Source organism: Oncorhynchus nerka, linkage group LG17, assembly GCF_034236695.1.
Source record: "Oncorhynchus nerka isolate Pitt River linkage group LG17, Oner_Uvic_2.0, whole genome shotgun sequence".
In the NCBI taxonomy this organism is placed as follows: domain Eukaryota; kingdom Metazoa; phylum Chordata; class Actinopteri; order Salmoniformes; family Salmonidae; genus Oncorhynchus; species Oncorhynchus nerka.
Window position 1 is genome coordinate 40147885 of NC_088412.1, and position 19557 is coordinate 40167441.

The window sequence follows — 19557 nt, forward strand, 5'->3', positions numbered from 1 at the left end:
GCTTAGTGCAGACAGAGGTCGGGTTCCAGGGTGACTACATTTCAGACGCATGCCAGAACTCACAATGCTCGATAGGTGTTTAACATATCAGCTAAACACATTATTTGAAATAGCAATCTGATACCCGACTGTGCAGTCGATGACATAACACACAACCATTGGTTAATGCAATGCAACGTTTGCAATGTAGACAGCCTGGAACATGACCAGATACTTGCCTAGGCTGCCTTCCAATAGCTAATTTGCATATACCCCACCCAATAGTCCTCTGATTGGCTTACCTAAAAGCTCAGCCCCGGCGTCAACATCCCCGATGATGTCAGACTTGGTATCCTTGATCTCATGGTAGAGAGAGTCAGTGTTGATACCGAACGCCTCATTCACAATGCCCTGGGAAGGACTGACACACACACTGATATTTAATCATTGCTCTGTGTGTGTGTGTGTGTGTGTGTGTGTGTGTGTGTGTGTGTGTGTGTGTGTGTGTGTGTGTTACCTGTTTCCTCCACCATAGAGACGGGGGTCCACACACATATCCAGCTCTGGTGTGGAATCGATGATCTCTTGGAATTCTGACCCCTCGTCACTGCTACCCATACCTGAGTACAGATAGAATATCATACACACTCAAAACCATATTCACAAAGCATCTCAGAATAGGAGTGATGATCTAGGATCAGTTTTGCATTTTAGATCATAATGAATAAGATTACATGGACAGGGGGGGACCTGATCCTAGATCAGTACTCCTTCTCTGAGGGACCTTATCAATACATGCATGGGTGTGTGTGTAACAACACGTTACACTCACCGATGCTGACATTCCTGGTTTTCTGGGAGACCTGTACCTCCATGTTTTTGCTGAGGTGTTTAGCACTCTTCATGCCGCGGCTTACAGCATGCATTGGGTCGAACTCGCCGGGTGGGAGGAAGCCCTCGTTGAGGGGCGTGACGGTGGCGGAAGGGACGGAGGAAGTGGGCGTGTTGGACTTACTTCCTGTGCTACTGGGCGTGGCCGCCACCGAGTCCGACTCGGAACCATCCTCCTGGGGCATCAGAGGTCAGTGGTTAAAGAGGTTAAGGGGCTGTATTGTTAAAGAGGGGCTGCATCCCGATTATCCACCCTTCTCCCAAAGTGTCCACGTGCACACTTCCCTTCATGGATTTAACAATGTTGGAAATTCCCTCCAGACAATGTTTGCATCAAGCCAATGCTTTTAAATAAAATGACGGAGAGTGTGCAATGCACATTTAGGCTGAAGGGTGGAGAATAGGGAAGCCAGGGTTTTTCTCTTGCAAGGCTCGTTGGAATGTTCACAATCTTGCGCGTACACATAGTAACAAAGCATCACACTTACATGTGAAACGTGATGTAAAGACAGGTCCAAACGGGACGATAGAATCTATGTTATGTTCTATTATTGTAGAAAAAAAGTACTTAAGTGAAAAAAAATTACACCAATTTAATGTAATATTTTTATCCTAATATTAATGTATTCATCATATCTGTTTATACACTGTCATGTCTTCATTACACTCACTGCCATAAAAAAAACTATCGACAAGCACCACAAAGAAAAGCTCTTGGAAGACGAGGGACACATGCAGGCGTGAGGGATGCGTCTGGATGATTCTGATTGATGGTGGTAGTGGTGGGGGTGTGGCATGACGTGTTTTGCAGACGTGAGGTCCAGGGGGAGTGTCTGGGTGCATCCCAAATGTCATCCTATATAGTGCACTACTTTTAACCAGGGCCCATAGTGCTCTGGTCAAAAGTAGTGCACTATAAAAAGAATAGGGTGCCATTTGGGATGGAGCCGCTATCACACCTGGTAGCCAGAGGTGTAGCGGGATTGGCTGAGCTCGTTGACCTGCCAGAAGTCGGTCCCAGACACAGGCATTATCATCCTAGCCCCCCCCAAGACCCCCACGTACCATCCCCATTCCCTCTCCACTGGGGTACAGGCTCAACGACGGGGGACGCTCCACTTTGCTGCTGGAGGAAAAGAGAGGGGGCGGGAGGAGTGAGGAGGACAGGAGAGTGGAGCACGAAACAAAGGGGGGAAGAGTAAAGGTTTGAGAGAAGAAAAAGGAAACGGGGACGGGGAGATAGAGGGAGGGGCAGAGAGAGAGAGAGAGGGGCAGAGAGAGAGAGAAAGGGGCAGAGAGAGAGAGAGAGAGAGAGAGAGAGAGAGGGGCAGAGAGAGAGAGAGAGAGAGAGAGAGAGAGAGAGAGGGGCAGAGAGAGCAGGAGATAATGTACTGTACATTAGGTATCTGGAGAGAGGTGAAAGCTAACTTTGGGGTTGCATGACATAAAACTGAAAATCCCCTGAATTAAGTACAACACACAAAGCCAGCTACTGGACAGACTGACACTAAACCAGACCGACATAATATGACACGAGATATCCATGTTATGGAGAAACGGGAGAGGCTATAAGGACACGCCTGTTGCCCAAATTGATGACGTACTGTATGCTGAGAGTAAAAGTGGAGGTGAGCGGATTGGTTGGGTTCAGTCAAGCTGGTGCGAATGACCAATGCAACTGTGTTGTATCGAGGCTTGTCGACTGGAGTTGCTTCCCACTGTGCAGCTGTATTACATGGTCAATTTCTTCCATCCCAATTTATTTGTTTTTAAGTAGGATAACAGCCTACACGAAAAAGAATGTGTCAAATTGGTAGTAACCATATGGATGTCACCATGATACAGTTTAGTGCTCAATGGGGAGAGTTTGCCAGCAACAACGTTCATTCAAATTTTTTTTTTAATTGCACCAAAGAAAACTCTGTATACATCAATGATGTCGCTCTTGGGCCTCCCGGGTGGCGCAGTGGTTAAGGGCGCTGTACTGCAGCGCCAGCTGTGCCATCAGAGTCCCTGGGTTCGCGCCCAGGCTCTGTCGTAACCGGCCGTGACCGGGAGGTCCGTGGGGCGACGCACAATTGGCCTAGCGTCGTCCGGGTTAGGGAGGGCTTGGTCGGTAGGGATGTCCTTGTCTTATCGCGCACCAGCGACTCCTGTGGCGGGCCGGGCGCAGTGCGCGCTAACCAAGGTTGCCAGGTGCACGGTGTTTCCTCTGACACATTGGTGCGGCTGGCTTCCGGGTTGGATGCGCGCTGTGTTAAGAAGCAGTACGGCTGGTTGGGTTGTGTATCGGAGGACGCATGACTTTCATCCTGCGTCTCTCCCGAGCCCGTACGGGAGTTGTAGCGATGAGACAAGATAGTAGCTACTACAACAATTGGATACCACGAAATTGGGGAGAAAAAGGAACGAAATTCACAAAAAAAAAAGTTTTAAAAAAAATGATGTCGCTCTTGCTGCTGGTGATTCTCTGATCCACCTCTACGCAGACGACACCATTCTGTATACTTCTGGCCCTTCTTTGGACGCTGTGCTAACTAACCTCCAGACGAGCTTCATGGCCATACAACTCTCCTCCCGTGGCCTCCAACTGCTCTTAAATGCAAGTAAAACTAAATGCATGCTATTCAACCGATCGCTGCCCGCACCCGCCAATGACTGGAACGAACGGCAAAAATCACTGAAGCTGGAGACTCATATCTCCCTCACTAACTTTAAGCACCAGCTGTCAGAGTAGCTCACAGATCATTGCACCTTAAATAGGCCATCCAACTACCTCATCCCCATACTGTATTTATTTATTTTGCTCCTTCGCACCCCATTCGCATTCATCTTCTGCACATCAATCACTCCAGTGTTTAATTGCTATATCGTAATTACCTCGCCACTATGGCCTATTTATTGCCTTTACCTCCCTTATCTTACCTCATTTGCACACATTGTATATATACTTTTTTCCCCCTACTGTATGTTTGTTTATTCCATGTGTAACTCCGTGTTGTTGTATGTGTCGAACTGCTTTGCTTTATCTTGGCCAGGTCGCAGTTGTAAATGAGAACTTGTTCTCAACTAGCCTACCTGGTTAAATAAAGGTGAAATAAATAAAAAATAACTTTAAAAAATAAAAAAGTGATAGACAACAATACAGATTAAAAACAAAACAACAAAACAAGGTGTGCAGGTGTAGTTGGAAGCCTAAGGGCTTATATGAAAACCACACCACAAAAAAAACTATATGCAATACATAAGTACAAAAATAAAAAAGGTTTGTTAAAACAGATAACAAAACCTACTAAATATAAATGACTTGAACATGGAGCACAGTGTCCTTTGCTTCTGCTTGCCGAGCACTGCTGTCCCGCAGTAAAGGAGTGGGAAGTAGCTAGCTAGTGTAGCCAATATCAAGCCTGGGTGACAGCGAAAGCACATTTATTGTAGTGAATTTCACATAAAATACTCTGATAAAAACGTAATTATTCTGAATATTCTACCAAGTCCTGACTTCGGCAGACAAGTTTCAAATCCTCGCTGGAGTTTCTAGCCACAAGCATAAACTAGCTAGCTCGGAAGGGCTCATCAGGACGACTGCATGAACAAACTGAACCGAATCCATTCGTCTCCACTAGACTCAGCTGTGCGACAGAAACACAGACAGACCATAAACAGTGGGTGATATAGGAGAAGGTAAAGGACAAAGGCACAAACTCTGGGCCCATTCCATATTGGGACATACTGGGGGCAGGGGAACTTCTAGTCCAAGGAGAGGCTGGTTGGTCAATGGAGCCAGGGCAGTGATTGTCAGTCCTTGTCCTGGGAACCACAGGGTCTGCAGGCCTGATTCAACTAATCAACAAGCCCCCCATTAGTTGAATCAGGTGTGTTAGTGTTAGAGCAAAAGCCTGTATACTCAGCAGACCTGGGTTTTTAAATACCTGAAAATTTGTGCTGAGCGATTAACCAAAGTTAAATTTTTTGTTGTTGTTATTATAATCAACTAATTGACCTGCTTCAATTACTTGAATTCCACTTAGTTTGGAGTTTTTTTGGTAGCCCAACACCCCGTTTCTCTAGAGAGAAATCTAATCATGCACGAGAGAAATTAAGTCCAGCGCTATATGGGATGCTGAGCTGACGGGAGTTGTAGTTTTCATTAAGCAAATATTCAAGTTCAGCTCAGAAACATGGTAATTAACTACAATGGCCATAATCCATTGCACCTGTTCTTTTCTGGTTTGGATATATTTTTACACCTGCTATGCTAGGTTAGATACACACAGACCGCATACGCCACAGCATGAGAGAGAAGATAGTAGACAACACAATAACGAGAGAGAGGGATCGAGTTTGTGAAAGTATGCCTTATCTACTTCAAAGAACTAGTAAAAAGATTTCGTCAGACAGCTCTGCAGCATACGTAGGCATGCTAGCCTAGCTAGATAGGATGACTAAACACAGTACAGTATGGGGAGAACAGAGATAACGGTAGATGGTTGTCTGGCTGGCTGCTACTGCCTGAGCAGAGTTGAGATGCTGATTTTAAGGAATTAATACTTATGAAGTCGTCAAATAAAACTAAGTAATATACACAACTGAAATATTTTAATATTTAATAGCAATTGTCTATTTTTCTATGTGGACCTGACAGAGACAATGGAATATTTCCAATGTTTTGACAATTGAATGTTCACTATTTTTGAAAAAGCTCTAATCATTTTAATGTCATTATTTCATATTGCATTTAATGTAAAAAATCAATAATCGAACAGAAACGACCTCAAAAATCAATAATCGTTCAAAAATCAATAATCGTTCAGCACTGAAATAACTGTATCTGAGCCTGTAATACTGTATCTGAGCCTGGTTCAGCTTGCCTGGCTTAATAAACCAATAGAAAAGTCCCAAAAAGACTCAGCAAAAAGCTCTGAATATTTAAAATGATTTTCCAAGTATTTGAACCCGGGTCCTATACTCAGGACCAAGACTGACAAACACTGAATGAGATTGAGGGGACAGGGATGGAGGGGAAGAGGTTTTTGGGGGTAGTGATTTACCTTTTCCTCCACATGTGGCGTTGACTGTGCAACACAGCAGCACGAGCACAGAGTGAGACAACGAGACAGACATATATTGATTAGAGTGAAGCCAAACCATGATACAACAGGTCACAAGTGGTGTAGTGGAGGGTAAAACACACGTAAATGTTGTTTACTGACATATTTTATTTTGCACAAGCTTTTACCCACCTTTTGTGGAAAAAAGGCATTGAAAGTATAGGGAGCGTTACTTTACTCACCACAAACAGCGATCAGCTTTTACCCACCTGTTTTTTAACCACTACATCACTGGTCACAAGACAAGCTACCACAGGCTAACACACAGCAGCACAACAGAAGGCATTACACTTAACACAACTACAGCACACTAAACACAGAACACTAAACCCTAGCACACTTATTCCAAGCACAACAAAGCACAGACCATTACCTCAGCATAGTTGCTACTACTAAGCTATTCCAAGATCCATTTCTATACTCTTCCCCCTGCACACACACACACACACACCAACACACCCACCTACCCACACTTTCCAGAAAGGTCACAACTAACTATATTATTTTATGTCTATGTTGTTATATGAATTGTAGAGCTTTGTCTGTATGCTGCTCAACGGATTTCCTCACTTGGGGATAATAACATTTTATGATGAAAATGTTTTTAAAAAGTCGGCCACTCACGTTCGTCCACTGCCTGGCCCTTCTGACTGGCTGTTGTTCCCTGCCTGTTGCATCTTGGACCTCTCAATATGCTCCACATATGTTTGAAACATCTGACAGGAAGAGAGAGGATGAGTGAGGAAGATGGACGTAATTCCACTGACTTGGTTCTATTGCACCAGGGAACAACATCATGATACAAACCTAGCAGCTTGTATGGAGTCAGATACTAAACTCTCTCATGCACGCACACACACACGACTGTTCCTACCTCCGTGTGTCGCTGGTGCAATGCATTGTACTCCTTCTTCATGTCTGACTCACGCTCCTCCAGACGAGTGACTGAAACCCAGATAAACAGAATCAGAGTCAACCAGCCACCCATTGTAACAGCACTGTTGGTTATACACTTTGGGCTGGTGAGATTCTCCATTGAAAGTGACTATTAGTCCAGGACTTTCTGGAAATGGCTCCATATTGAACAGTGGATAGTGTGATGGTGCTCTCCATTTAAAGCTGGTCTGCTTTGAAACACTAAATGGTAGCAGGCCCGTTTTCTCATTGATGTGAGTCTTTTTGCTGTCAGAGGCACTAAAACTCTATTAAGCCATATTAACCACAGAACATGCACTGGCTCATCCGGACATGGTGGGTTAGTGTAAAACGGGCTATATTGTGTCCTTGAATACTACATGCAAAGCTCTTCATGGTGCAAAACCAATGTGTGCTAGTAGGCTATGTTTAGTCCTCCACATCGTAGGTAGACAATCACTATGTGCTAGGCTATACACTTTGTGCTTGGCTGTCAATAGTGTATCATCACATTGTGCTAGTTATGAGTAATGCAGACTCACGGTGTGTGCGGTAGTTCTGAGTCGTGAAGACTCACAGTGCGCTAGTTCTGATTAGTGCACACTTGCAGTGTGCTAGTTTTGAGAAGTAGGTCGAAGCAGTTCTAGCTCTGAGTAATATTACACAGTGTTTTAGTACTGAGGTACTACTCACTCTGGTTGGAGTAGTTCAAGTTATTATAGTTCTATACTCACTCTGGTTGGAGTAGTTCAGGTTATTATAGTTCTATACTCACTCTGGTCAGAGTAGTTCTAGTTTTTAAACATTGATGAGCAACAGAAAAACACATACAGAATCGATGTGTTGTCTTATGTAAACAAAGTCTGATCCATCGCACTGCTGGGCATATCTGTCTCACTGTAAATGCCATGAGATACAGTGCAATCACCTGCAGCTGTTTATCCCATGTAATGGGCAAATGGCATTGTCAACATCAAAATGTCAGAGTAATTCTAGTTATTAATAGTCTATACTCACTCTGGTCGGAGAAGTTCTAGTTATTATAGTTCTATACTCACTCTGGTCGGCGTCGTTCTAGTTATTATAGTTCTATACTCACTCTGATCGAAGTAGTTCCGGTTATTATAATTTTATACTCACTCTATTTGGAGTAGTTCTAGTTATTAAGTTTAAGGGTGTTTTCACAAATAGTCCTCTTTAAAATAACTGATCTCAGTGCTCTTTAGTGAACTCTGGGGTAAAAAAAGAAGCTAAAGAACTCAGTTCCCTTTGTATTCACACTGCCTGTCACGACTGCTCCCGCATCCCCTCTCTGGCGCTCGAGGGTGCCAGGCTGCCCTTCATTACCCCACACCTGCCACCATCATTACGTGCATCAGCGCTCATTGGACTCACCTGGACTCCTTTACTTTGTTGATTACCCCTCTATATCTGTCTGCTCCTCAGTTTGTTCCCTGTGTCATCATTGATGTTGTTACGTTTTCCCCTGTCCAGACGATGTCCTTGTTTGTTTCTTGTATATTATCCATTAAATGTACCCTCCCTGTACTTGCTTCTCATCTCCCAGCGTCGGTCCTTACACTGCCCTTGACTTCGAATGAGGACTCAACTATTTTGCCTGTTCACTTAACCTATTTTGTGGTCCGAGTCTTCTTTGATTTCACATTGCAATGTTTTAAAAGGAACCAAGGTCTTTTTCCAACATTTAATCAATGTACTCTGCGTTTTTACAAAGTGCAGGACAAGCCATTCCATCAGAACTTGTTATCATATTACAGATATTTATTAATACTTATATTTTGGAAGATAATAGATTGCATTTAGTTAAAAGATGAGACATAATAATTATAATTTCTATGAACATGTAAATATTATTGGTAACAGAATAAATAGAGAAGAATAACTGCAGACAAATAATGCTATAATTGAAAATTCTACACCCAATGTAGTCTACTGCCCCTTTAAGAGCTAAAATAGATTTTGTACCCTATCTCGTGATTCTCACCAAGGATATTGTTGTCATCACACACTATTCAAACCCCACATGGAGATAAACAGGTTAGAATATCTCTTTATAGATCACATATTGCAAACAAATAATATTTTTCTGCGAACCGGCAGATAATCATCTTCTCTCTTTTGTGGCACCAACGTGAGGGGTTATGGGAGGGGAAACAGTGTTGCAGTATTCTAGTATGTGGTGTGGGAATAATAACAAGCGAACCTGTGTAGCTTTGTGTTCACATTGCCCTAAAAAAGTGAACCGGACCGAGGAATTCAAGGGAACCGAACTGACCACCTCTCGAGTTCGGTTCGCTTCGGGGTCCCTTTTGAGGGGTCTGAGTTCCTTTGGAGTGTTCACACTGGACAAAAAAATTAAGCAAACCACGCTGAGTTCACAAAAATGGTCAGAAAGGGACCAAGTGTGAAAACACACTAATACTCACTCTGGTCAGAGTAGTTCTTGGTCTTGAGCTCCAGTTGTTTCCCCTGCAGTTCCAAGCTCTCCACATGAGTCTGCAAGTCCTTCTTCTCCCCCTCCAATGCATCCTCAAACTCTATGAATTTCTGTGGGAGAGAACAACCATACACAGTCAGTCAAAACGCTATGGGCTGGTTTCCCAGACACAGATTAAGCCTAGTCCTAGACTAAAACGCTGACTCAAGGGAGAATCTCCACTGAAATGTTTTTTTTAGCCCAAGACTAGATTTACTCTGTGTCCGGGAAACCGGCCCTAAACATTTTTATGGGAGAGAACATCCACACAGTCCTCAAACTCTAGGAATTTCTTTGGGATAAAACAACCAATAATTAATTCAGGAAGTGAACTGAAATTGCAAATCAAGAATGGAAAAATCTTAATCAAAAATAAAATAGATAGGAATTACAGCGCACTCGGAAAGTATTCAGACCCAGTGACTTTTTCCACAATTTGTTACAGCATTATTCTAAAAATGGATTACATTTAAAAAAAATCTTCATCCATGTCCACACAATAATGACAAAGCGAAAACAGGTTTTTAGAAATGTTAGCAAATGTATTCAAAATTTAAAAAACAGAAATATCTCATAAGTATTCAGACCCTTTGCTATGAGACTCGAAATTGAGCTCAAATGTAAATGCATCCTGTTTCCATTGATAATCCTTGAGATGTTTCTACAACTTGATTGGAGTCCACCTGTGGTAAATTCAATTGATTAGACATGACTTGGAAAGGCACACGCCTGTCTATATAAGGTCCCACAGTTGACAGTGCATGTCAGAGCCATGAGGTCGAAGGAATTGTCCTTAGAGCTCCTAGACAGGATTGTGTCGAGGCACAGATCTGGGGAAGGGTACCAAAACATCTCTGCAGAATTGAAGGTCCCCAAGAACACAGTGGCCTCCATCATTCTTAATTGGAAGAAGTTTGGAACCACCAGGACTCTTCCTAGAGCTGGCCGCCCGGCCAAACTGAGCAATCGGGGGAAAAGGGCCTTGGTCAGGGAGGTGACCAAGAACCCGATGTTCACTCTGATAGATCTCCGGAGTTCCTCTGTGGAGATCTGAGAACCTTCCAGAAGGACAACCATTTCTGCAGCACTCCACCAATCAAGCCTTTATGGTAGATGGTAGAGTGGCCAGACGGAAGCCACTCCTCAGTAAAAAAGTATATGACAGGCCGCTTGGACTTTGCCAAAAGGCACCTAAAGGACCCTCAGACCATGAGAAACCAGATTTTCTGGTTTGATGAAACCAAGATTGAACTCTTTGGCCTGAATGCCAAGCGTCACATCTGGAGGAAACCTGGCATCATCTCTACGGTGAAGTATGGTGGTGGCAGCATCATGCTGTGGAGATGTATTTCAGTGCCAGGGACTAGGAGACTAGTCAGGATCGAGGGAAAGATGAACGGAGCAAAGTACAGAGATATCCTTGATGAAAACCTGCTCCAGAGACCTCAGGACCTTAGACTGGGGCAAAATTTCACCATCCAACAGGACAACGACCCTAACCACACAGTCAAGACAACTTCAAGACAAATCTCTGAATGTCATTGAATGGCCCAGCCAGAGCCCGGACTTGAACCCAATCGAACATCTCTGGAGAGAACTGAAAATAGCTGTGCAGCGAAGCTCCCGATCCAACCTGACAGAACTTGAGAGGATCTGCAGAGAAGAATGGGAGAAACTCTTCAAATATAGGTGTGCCAAGCATGTAGCGTCATACTCAAGAAGACTCGAGGCTGTAATCTCTGCCAAAGGTGCTTCAACAAAGTACTGAGTAAAGGATCTGAATACCTACAGTGGCAAGAAAAAGTATGTGAACCCTTTGGAATTACCTGGACTTCTGCATAAATTGGGTCATCAAATGTGATCTGATCTTCATCTAAGTCACAACAATAGACACACATAGTGTGCTTAAACTAATAACACACAAATTATTGTATTTTTCTTATCTATATTGAATACATCATTTAAACATTCAGTGTAGGTTGGAAAAAGTACATGAACCCCTAAGCTAACGACTTCTCCAAAAGCTAATTGGGGTCAGGAGTTATCTAACCTGGAGTCCAATCAATGAGACAAGATCTAAGATGTTGGTTAGCTGTCTGGCCTGCCTGCCTTCCTTCCAAGGGCTCTCTCTGCAGTCTGCAGAGTTTTATAAAGCCTTGCACAATGGGCCGGCCGGGCTGCAGTCTTACGACTGTAATCCCCCGACTGTAGCGAGACCCTGCCTGCTGATAGAGATATGCTCTACCATCGTCTGGCTGACCTCAAATAACAGGAACCGGGAACATAGGGAGGCAAAACTGCCAAAGTTAGGGACAGGGACATATGTCCATTTTCTCACCCAGTACGCCCCTAAAAATGCTCCTGTTAAAAGTCTATGGCACTCCTATTCATGGAGCCTGTGAATTGCCATTTTCCTACAAATGCCCGGCATGGCTCCCTGACCTCAATGAATAGACAACCCCACCCCATCTCCCTATTCCCTACACATTGCGCTACTTTTGACCGGGGCCCATGGTGCACTATAGGGAACATGGGTCAACTCCAGTCTCACCAGTTGACCAAAGCAAGGCAGCACCATGAGAAAACAATAGCAATGCGCTGCAGTCTCTCACTCACTCACTCACTCACTCACTCACTCACTCACCCCCCCACCTTGCCACAATATACTATTACACCAAGGGCAACTCTCCTTCTGACCCCCCTGCCCTTCAAATCCCCTCCCCAGGACACTGCTTTCCCCTGGGCGGGCCCCCCTCCTCCCCAGCCAGACCCAGCAACCCAGCAAGCTCCCAGCAGCATCCACAGTAGGCAGTGGTCTGGTGAGAAGATCGCCTAAATGCTAGATGCAGCCAAAACAATAACAGGCGCTCTTTTTAGTCACAGGAAATGAATTGAAGCGCCACGCAGTGGAATGTGGCATTTCTATTCTGATAGTACATACTGTATTTCAATCAATAAATCAGATTGCATATTGCTATTTAAAAACATCATATGTCACGAAGTGCTTTATAGCATATAGGGATCAACATGTTGAGGTCTCATACCTTCAGGAATCAAACAATATCCATTAATGGTCCTTTGAACAAATGTATCTACATTTCAGCCTTAGCATGACTGTGGTTGTCAATTACTCTGTTTCGTGGATAAAATAGAGACTTAGGGAGGAATCATAGAACATGTTGTTGCATTTATGTACCAGTGGGTACCCTAACCTCTATATAGTGCACTACCTTTGACTACCTATGGGCCCTGGTCAAAACTAGTGCACTATAAAGGGAACAGGGCGCCATTTAGGTCTGTCTAAAAGCCTTGTAATCTGAACCTTGACAATTACTCCCAAAGGAAGCACATGGCACAGGGAGGAGATTCCAGCCAGGGTGTGGGCTGTCTTCTCTCTGGACTTGGGAAGATGTTCCCTCGGTCTCTCGTTCTTTCACTCTGTCTGCCTCTTTCTCTCTCACTGGGAAGAATTTCTCTCTCCCTCCCTTTGTATCTCTCCATCTCGGTCTTGTTCTTTCGTTCTTTGTCTACCTTTCTCTAACTCCCTCTGTGTTTCATACTTAGGCTGACTGGCTCTCACTCAGGCAAATGAGAAAAAAGTGCACTCAGAATATCCGGAAGACAAAAGGTAGTTACTTTACGGAGCAGCTCTCTCTCTGTGGGTCGAACCCCAAGAAGTTCTGGAAAACAGTTAAAGACCTGGAGAATAAACCCTCCTCCTCACAGCTGCCCATGTCCCTTAAAGATGATGTGGTTGTTACTGACAAGAAGCACATGGCTGAGCTTTTTAATCACCACTTCATTAAGTCTGGATTCCTATTTGACTCAGCCATACCTCCTTGCCCGTCCAACATTTCCTCATCTCCCACCGCTTCTAATGTGTCTAGCCAGAATGCTCCTCCCTCTTTTTTCCCCTGCCCCACTACAAAGTTTCTCCTTGCGGGCGGTCACTGAGTCCGAGGTGCTAAAGGAGCTCCTTAAACTTGACCCCCAAAAACCATGGTTTAGACACTTTCATCTTTAAGGTTGCTGCCCCTACAATCGCCAAGCCTATATCTGACCTTTTTAACCTGTCTCTCCTCTCTGGGGAGGTTCCCATTGCTTGAAAAGGCAGCCACAATTCATCCTTTATTTAAAGGGGGAGATCAAGCTGATCCTAACTGTGATAGACAGGGCAAATAGAAATAGGCATATCAAAAGTGTTGGAAAAACTTCTCAACAATCAACTGACTGGCTTTCTTGATGTCTATAGTATTCTCTCAGGTATACAATCTGGTTTCCACTCAGGTTATGGATGTCACTGCAACCTTAAAGGTCTTCAATGATGTCACCATTGCCCTTGATTCTAAGCAATATTGTGCTGCTATTTTTATTGACTTGGCAAAAGCTTTTGATACGGTAGACCATTCCATTCTTGTGGGCCGGCTAAGGGGTATTGGTGTCTCTGAGTGGTCTTTGGCCTGGTTTGATAACTACCTCTCTCAAAGAGTGTAGTGTATAAAGTCAGAACAGATGGGGTCACTGCCTATCACCAAGGATGTATCACAAGGCTCGATCCTAGGCCCCAAGCTCTTCTCAATTTACATCAACAACATAGCTCAGGCAGTAGGAAGCTCTCTCATCCATGTACATGCAGATGATACAATCTTATACTCAGCTGGCCCCTCCCTGGAGTTTGTGTTAAACGCTCTACAACAAAGCGGTCTTAATGTCCAACAAGCTTTCTCTGCCCTTAACCTTGTTCTGAATACCTCCAAAACAAAGGTAATGTGATTTGGTAAGAAGAATGCCCCACTCCCCACAGGTGTGATTACTACCTCTGAGGGTTTAGAGCTTGAGGTATTTAACCTCATGCAAGTACTTGGGAGTATAGCTAGATGGTACACTGTTCTTCTCTCAACACACAAGCTGCAGGCTAAAGTTACATCTAGACTTGGTTTACTCTGTCGCAATCGCTCCTCTTTCACCCCAGCTGCCAAACTAACCCTCTTAGGCCTCACTCCCCCCTATCTGAGATATCTACTACATCCTCCACATACATCACCCGTTCTTCACCCGTTCTGCCAAACACATTCTGTTAAAGGTTCCCAAAGCACACACATCCCTAGGTCGCTCACCTTTTCAGTTCACTGCAGCTAACAACTGGAACAAGCTGCAACAAACACTCAAACTGGACAGTTTTATCTCCATCTCTTCATTCAGACTCAATCATGGACACTTTTACTGACAGTTGTGGCTACTTTGCGCGATGCATTGTTGTCTCTACCTTCTTGCCCTTTGTGCTGTTGTCTGTGCACAATAATGTCAGTTTTGTGCTGCTGCCATGTTGTTGCTACCATGTTGTGTTGCTACCATGCGGTGTTAGCATGGCAGCAACACGATATGTTGTTGTCTTAGGTCTCTCTTTATGTAGTGTTGTCTCTCTTGTCGTGATGTGTGTTGTGTCCTATATTTGTATTTAATTTATTTGTATTTTTAATCCCATCCCCCGTAGGAGGCCTTTTGGTAGGCCATCATTGTAAATAAGATTTTTTTGTTAACTGACTTGTCTAGTTAAATACATACATTCACCTCTATATCCCCATTTTATGGCGCGTATTCCTGCTCAGAATTCTATCTCTCTCTTTTCCTCTGTATCGCTCTCTCTCCATTCCCTCTATCATTTCTAAACTCTCTCTCATCCCCTCTCCCATATTGCCCCCTCCCTCTCGCTCTCTCTTTCTGTCATAAGCACAAAATCAGGTTACAGTGCCAGCCTCCCTCAGTGTACAATTGATTTCCCATAATGCACCCTGCCCCATCCCCCCACAACTCACCACGTCACTGTCTCAGGCAGTGCCTTAAACCAATCCCTGGGTCGCATCTAAAACATTTATGTTTGAAATGGCATCTGTGCACTCGTATGTTCACTGCTGCATTCAAAGTTCGAAACCACCATTGCAAATATAGTGCACTATGGTCTCATTGTAAATTGAGCTCTGTTGTAAAGGTTATAACTCTGACCCCAACTCTTACCTTTATAACATTACCTGCACAATGTAATGTGATAATTACTGTTACTTTAATGTATAGTACATTATTCTTCAGTTCATCATGAAGTCTTTAATTCATATAATACAGTTATAAAACAGTACCTGAGTTACTCCAAAGGACTTTCACTATATCTTTACAGGTTGTCATTATCATTATTTATGTTTGTTGGAGCAAGCACTATTTCATCCAAATACTTATCACATTTTCTGACCAGCACACTTACTAATGTAATGAATACGATGGGAGACAGAGAGCTGGTTTCAAGTGCAGGGTGCAGCAGGTGTTTATTTGTAAAGGACCACAGGAGGAGGCAGGTAGCTGGGTCCAGGGGCAGGCAGAAGGTCATACACAGGGGTCCAAAAAGGCAACAGTACAGGCAGGGAGAAGGCTAATGACATAGTCCGGGATATCAGGCAAGAGGTTGATGACAGGAAATTCGATAGGCAAAAAGCCATCGTTAGTGAGGATAGCCAAAACTATGGTGCACAGGAGGATTAATACAGGAAAAAACAGAGCTCTGAATAGAAGTGTATCAAAACAAACAATACCTCACAATGATTGTGTGCCAAGAACTGAACTAATTAGTGTGTGTAAATGACATACAGGTGTGTGAACAGGTGATCAGAATTCAGATTATTGGGATCTGGAGAGTGAGCTATGTTCAGGGGATCTTCGTGCTTGAGAGAGTGAGTTGGAAGCAGACCTTACAACTAATTCTTGCACATGCTATTTTTGTGTCACTTGCTTCAAAAAGCATTTAAACATATCCTCTTTACACTTTCATGATAATCTATTTTAAATGTATGCATTTAATCATGTTCTCTTCCCTCAAACGTAGCAAACAATGAGACAGAGAAAACCATTCTGTCCCAAATGGCACCTTATTCCCTATATAGCCCCATGGGCCCTAATAAAAAGTAGTGCACTAGGCCAGGAATAGGGTGCTAATTGGGACGCAGTCGATGTGACATGGTATATAACTTTACACACACCTGACTAAGCATCATGTGGCATTGGACCTTTATTTTGGGTAAAACCCTGCACAGCTGTCTGCTTATACTATACTAGAATGTGTCTAGGAGAACACTAGCAACGGTCATTAAAATTGTTAAAAGGTTTTAAAAACAATTCTAATAAATTCAAACAGTTGGACAATGGATGAAGATACCCTAAACGTTTTGAATTTATAGCACATAAAACATTTTACTGGAATGGAAACATAATGGAGTTCAGGGATTTTGGTGGGATATTCAATTTATTGTCAAATGTCACTTTTTTTCTTAGAATCCACTTATGTTCTAATGGTATCAGGTATTTATTTTATTTTGTGTTAAAAGTATGTGCCTCATTTCCATAAATTTCCATACAGTGTCTTTGGAAAGTATTCAGACCCCTTGACTTTTTCCACATTTTGTTACATTCCAGCCTTATTCTAAACTGTAAAACAAAATCCTCAGCAATCTACACCCAATACCCCATAATGACAAATCGTAAACAGGTTTTTATAAATGTTTGCAAATGTATTAAATATAAAAAACAGAAATACCTTATTTACATAAGTATTCAGACCTTTTGCTATGAGATTCGAAATTGCGCTAATGTGCATCCTGTTTCAATTGATAATCCTTGAGATGTTTCTACAGCTTGATTGGAGAACCCGATGGTCACTCTGACAGAGCTCCAGAGTTCCTCTATGGAGATGGGAGAACCTTCCAGAAGGACAACCATCTCTGCAGCACTCCACCAATCAGGCCTTTAATGACCAGACAGACGTAAGCCACTCGTCAGTAAAAGGCACGAGAGCCCGTTTGGAGTTTGCCAAAAGGCACCTAAAGACTCTCAGACCACGAGAAACAAGATTCTCTGGTCTGATGAAGCCAAAATTGAACTTTCCGTACGGTGAAGCATGGTGGTGGCAGCATCATGCTGTGGGGATGTTTTTCAGGGACTGGGAGACTAGTCAGGATCGAGGCAAAGATGAACGGAGAAAAGTACAGGAGAGATACTTGATGAAAACCTGCTCCAGAGCGCTCAGGACCTCCGACTGGGGTGAAGGTTCACCTTCCAACAGGACAACGGCCTTAAGCAAGATGGCGCTGATAGAGATGACAGCATCGCTTCTAGTCCTTAGGAAACTGTGCAGTATTTTGTTTTTTTATGTATTATTTCTTACATCGTTACCCAGAAAAAGTATTATTACATACAACCGGGAAGAACTATTGGATATCAGAGAGACGTCTACGACCAGGAATACGACTTTCCAAAAAGCAGATCCTTTGTCTGCACCTCCCAGGGTGTTTGAATTGGTTCCAGAGGTTGACCCAAAACGACGCCGCCAGAGGAGAGGGTGCCAGAGTAGTCTTCTTCTACGAAGGGAGGCTTCGGCGGTGCGCACACCACCCACCGCTTCAGAGTATATTACTCGCTAATGTCCAGTCCCTAGTTGACAAAATCAGGGCAAGAGTTGCTTTCCAAAGAGATATCCGGGATTGTAACGTTCTCTGTTTCAGGGAAACATGGCTACCTGGGGATATGCTGTCGGAGTCCATACAGCCAACGAGATTCAGTGCATCGCGCCGACAGGAATAAACCTCTCTCCGGTAAGAAGAAGCGTGGGGGTGTATGTTTCATGATTAACGACTCATGGTGTAATTGTAACAACATTCAGGAACTCAAGTCCTTTTGTTCACCTGATCTAGAATACCTCACAATCAAATGCCAACCGGATTATCTCCCAAGAGAACTCCCGTCGGTTATCATCACAGCCGTGTATATCCCCCCGCAAGCAGATACCAAGACGACCATCAACGAACTTCACTGGACTTTATGCAAACTGGAAACCATATATCCTGAGGCTGCATTTATTGTAGCTGGAGATTTTAAACAAAGCTAATTTGAGAACAAGGCTACCTAAATTCTATCAGCATATCAATTGCTGTACACGAGCGAGTAACACGCTCGACCATTGCTACTCTAACTTCTGCGATGCATACAAGGCCCTCCCCCGCCCTTCTTTTGTCAAATCTGACCATGACTCCATCTTGTTGTTGGCCTCCTATAGGCAGAAACCAAAACAGGAAGTGCCCCGTGCTTAGGTCTATCCAACGCTGATCTTACCAATCCGATTCCACGCTTCAAGATTGTTTCGATCACGTGGACTGGGATATGTTCTGGGTAGCCTCAGATAATAACATTGACAAATACGCTGACTCAGTGAGTGAGTTTATAAGGAAGTGTATAGGAGATGTTGTACCCGCTGTGACTATTAAAACCTTCCCGAACCAGAAAACGTGGATTGATTGCAGCATTTGCGCAAAACTGAAAGCACGTACCAACGCATTTAATAATGGCAAGGCGACTGGAAATATGTCTGAATACAAACAGTGTAGTTATTCCCTCCGTAAGGCAATCAAACAAGCAAAGTGTCAGTATAGAGACATAGTGGAGTCGCAATTCAACGGCTCAAACATGAGACGTATGTGGCAGGGTCTAAATTACAACAATACTGAATGAACACTTTTATTTTAACTTAATATAATACATCAATCAAATCAATTTAGCCTCAAATAAATAATGAAACATGTTCAATTTAGTTTAAATAATGCAAAAAAAAATTGTTGGAGAAGAAAGTAAAAGTGCAATATGTGCCATGTAAAAAAGCTAACGTTTAAGTTCCTTGCTCAGAACATGAGAACATATGAAAGCTGGTGGTTCCTTTTAACATGAGTCTTCAATATTCCCAGGTAAGAAGTTTTAGGTTGAGGTTATTATAGGACTATTTCTCTCTATACCATTTGTATTTCAAATACCTTTGACTATTGGATGTTCTTATAGGCACGTTAGTATTGCCAGTAACAGAATAGCTTCCATCCCTCTCCTCGCCCCTACCTGGGCTCGAACCAGGAACACATCGACAAAAGCCACCACCGAAGCAGCGTTACCCATCACTCCACAAAAGCCGCAGCCCTTGCAGGGCAAGGGGAACAACTACTCCAAATCTAAAAGAGAGTCCAAATCTAAAAGCGAATGACGTTTGAAACGCTATTAGCGCGCACCCCGCTAACTAGCTAGCCATTTCACATGGGTTACACCAGCCTAATCTCGGGAGTTGATAGGCTGCTGGCAAACACA

At 43.5% G+C, this 19557-nt stretch overlaps 1 protein-coding gene across 1 annotated transcript in view; it reads right to left on the minus strand.

The window, feature by feature from the left end:
* The window catches only part of LOC115145218 (C-Jun-amino-terminal kinase-interacting protein 3-like), a 69235-nt gene that overhangs the window by 46090 nt on the left and 3588 nt on the right, over positions 1 to 19557 (minus strand). The window contains 7 exon segments of the mRNA XM_029686610.2: positions 282 to 400; positions 497 to 599; positions 812 to 1046; positions 1936 to 1993; positions 6606 to 6697; positions 6856 to 6926; positions 9344 to 9464. Coding sequence (XP_029542470.2) covers positions 282 to 400; positions 497 to 599; positions 812 to 1046; positions 1936 to 1993; positions 6606 to 6697; positions 6856 to 6926; positions 9344 to 9464 — 799 coding nt within the window.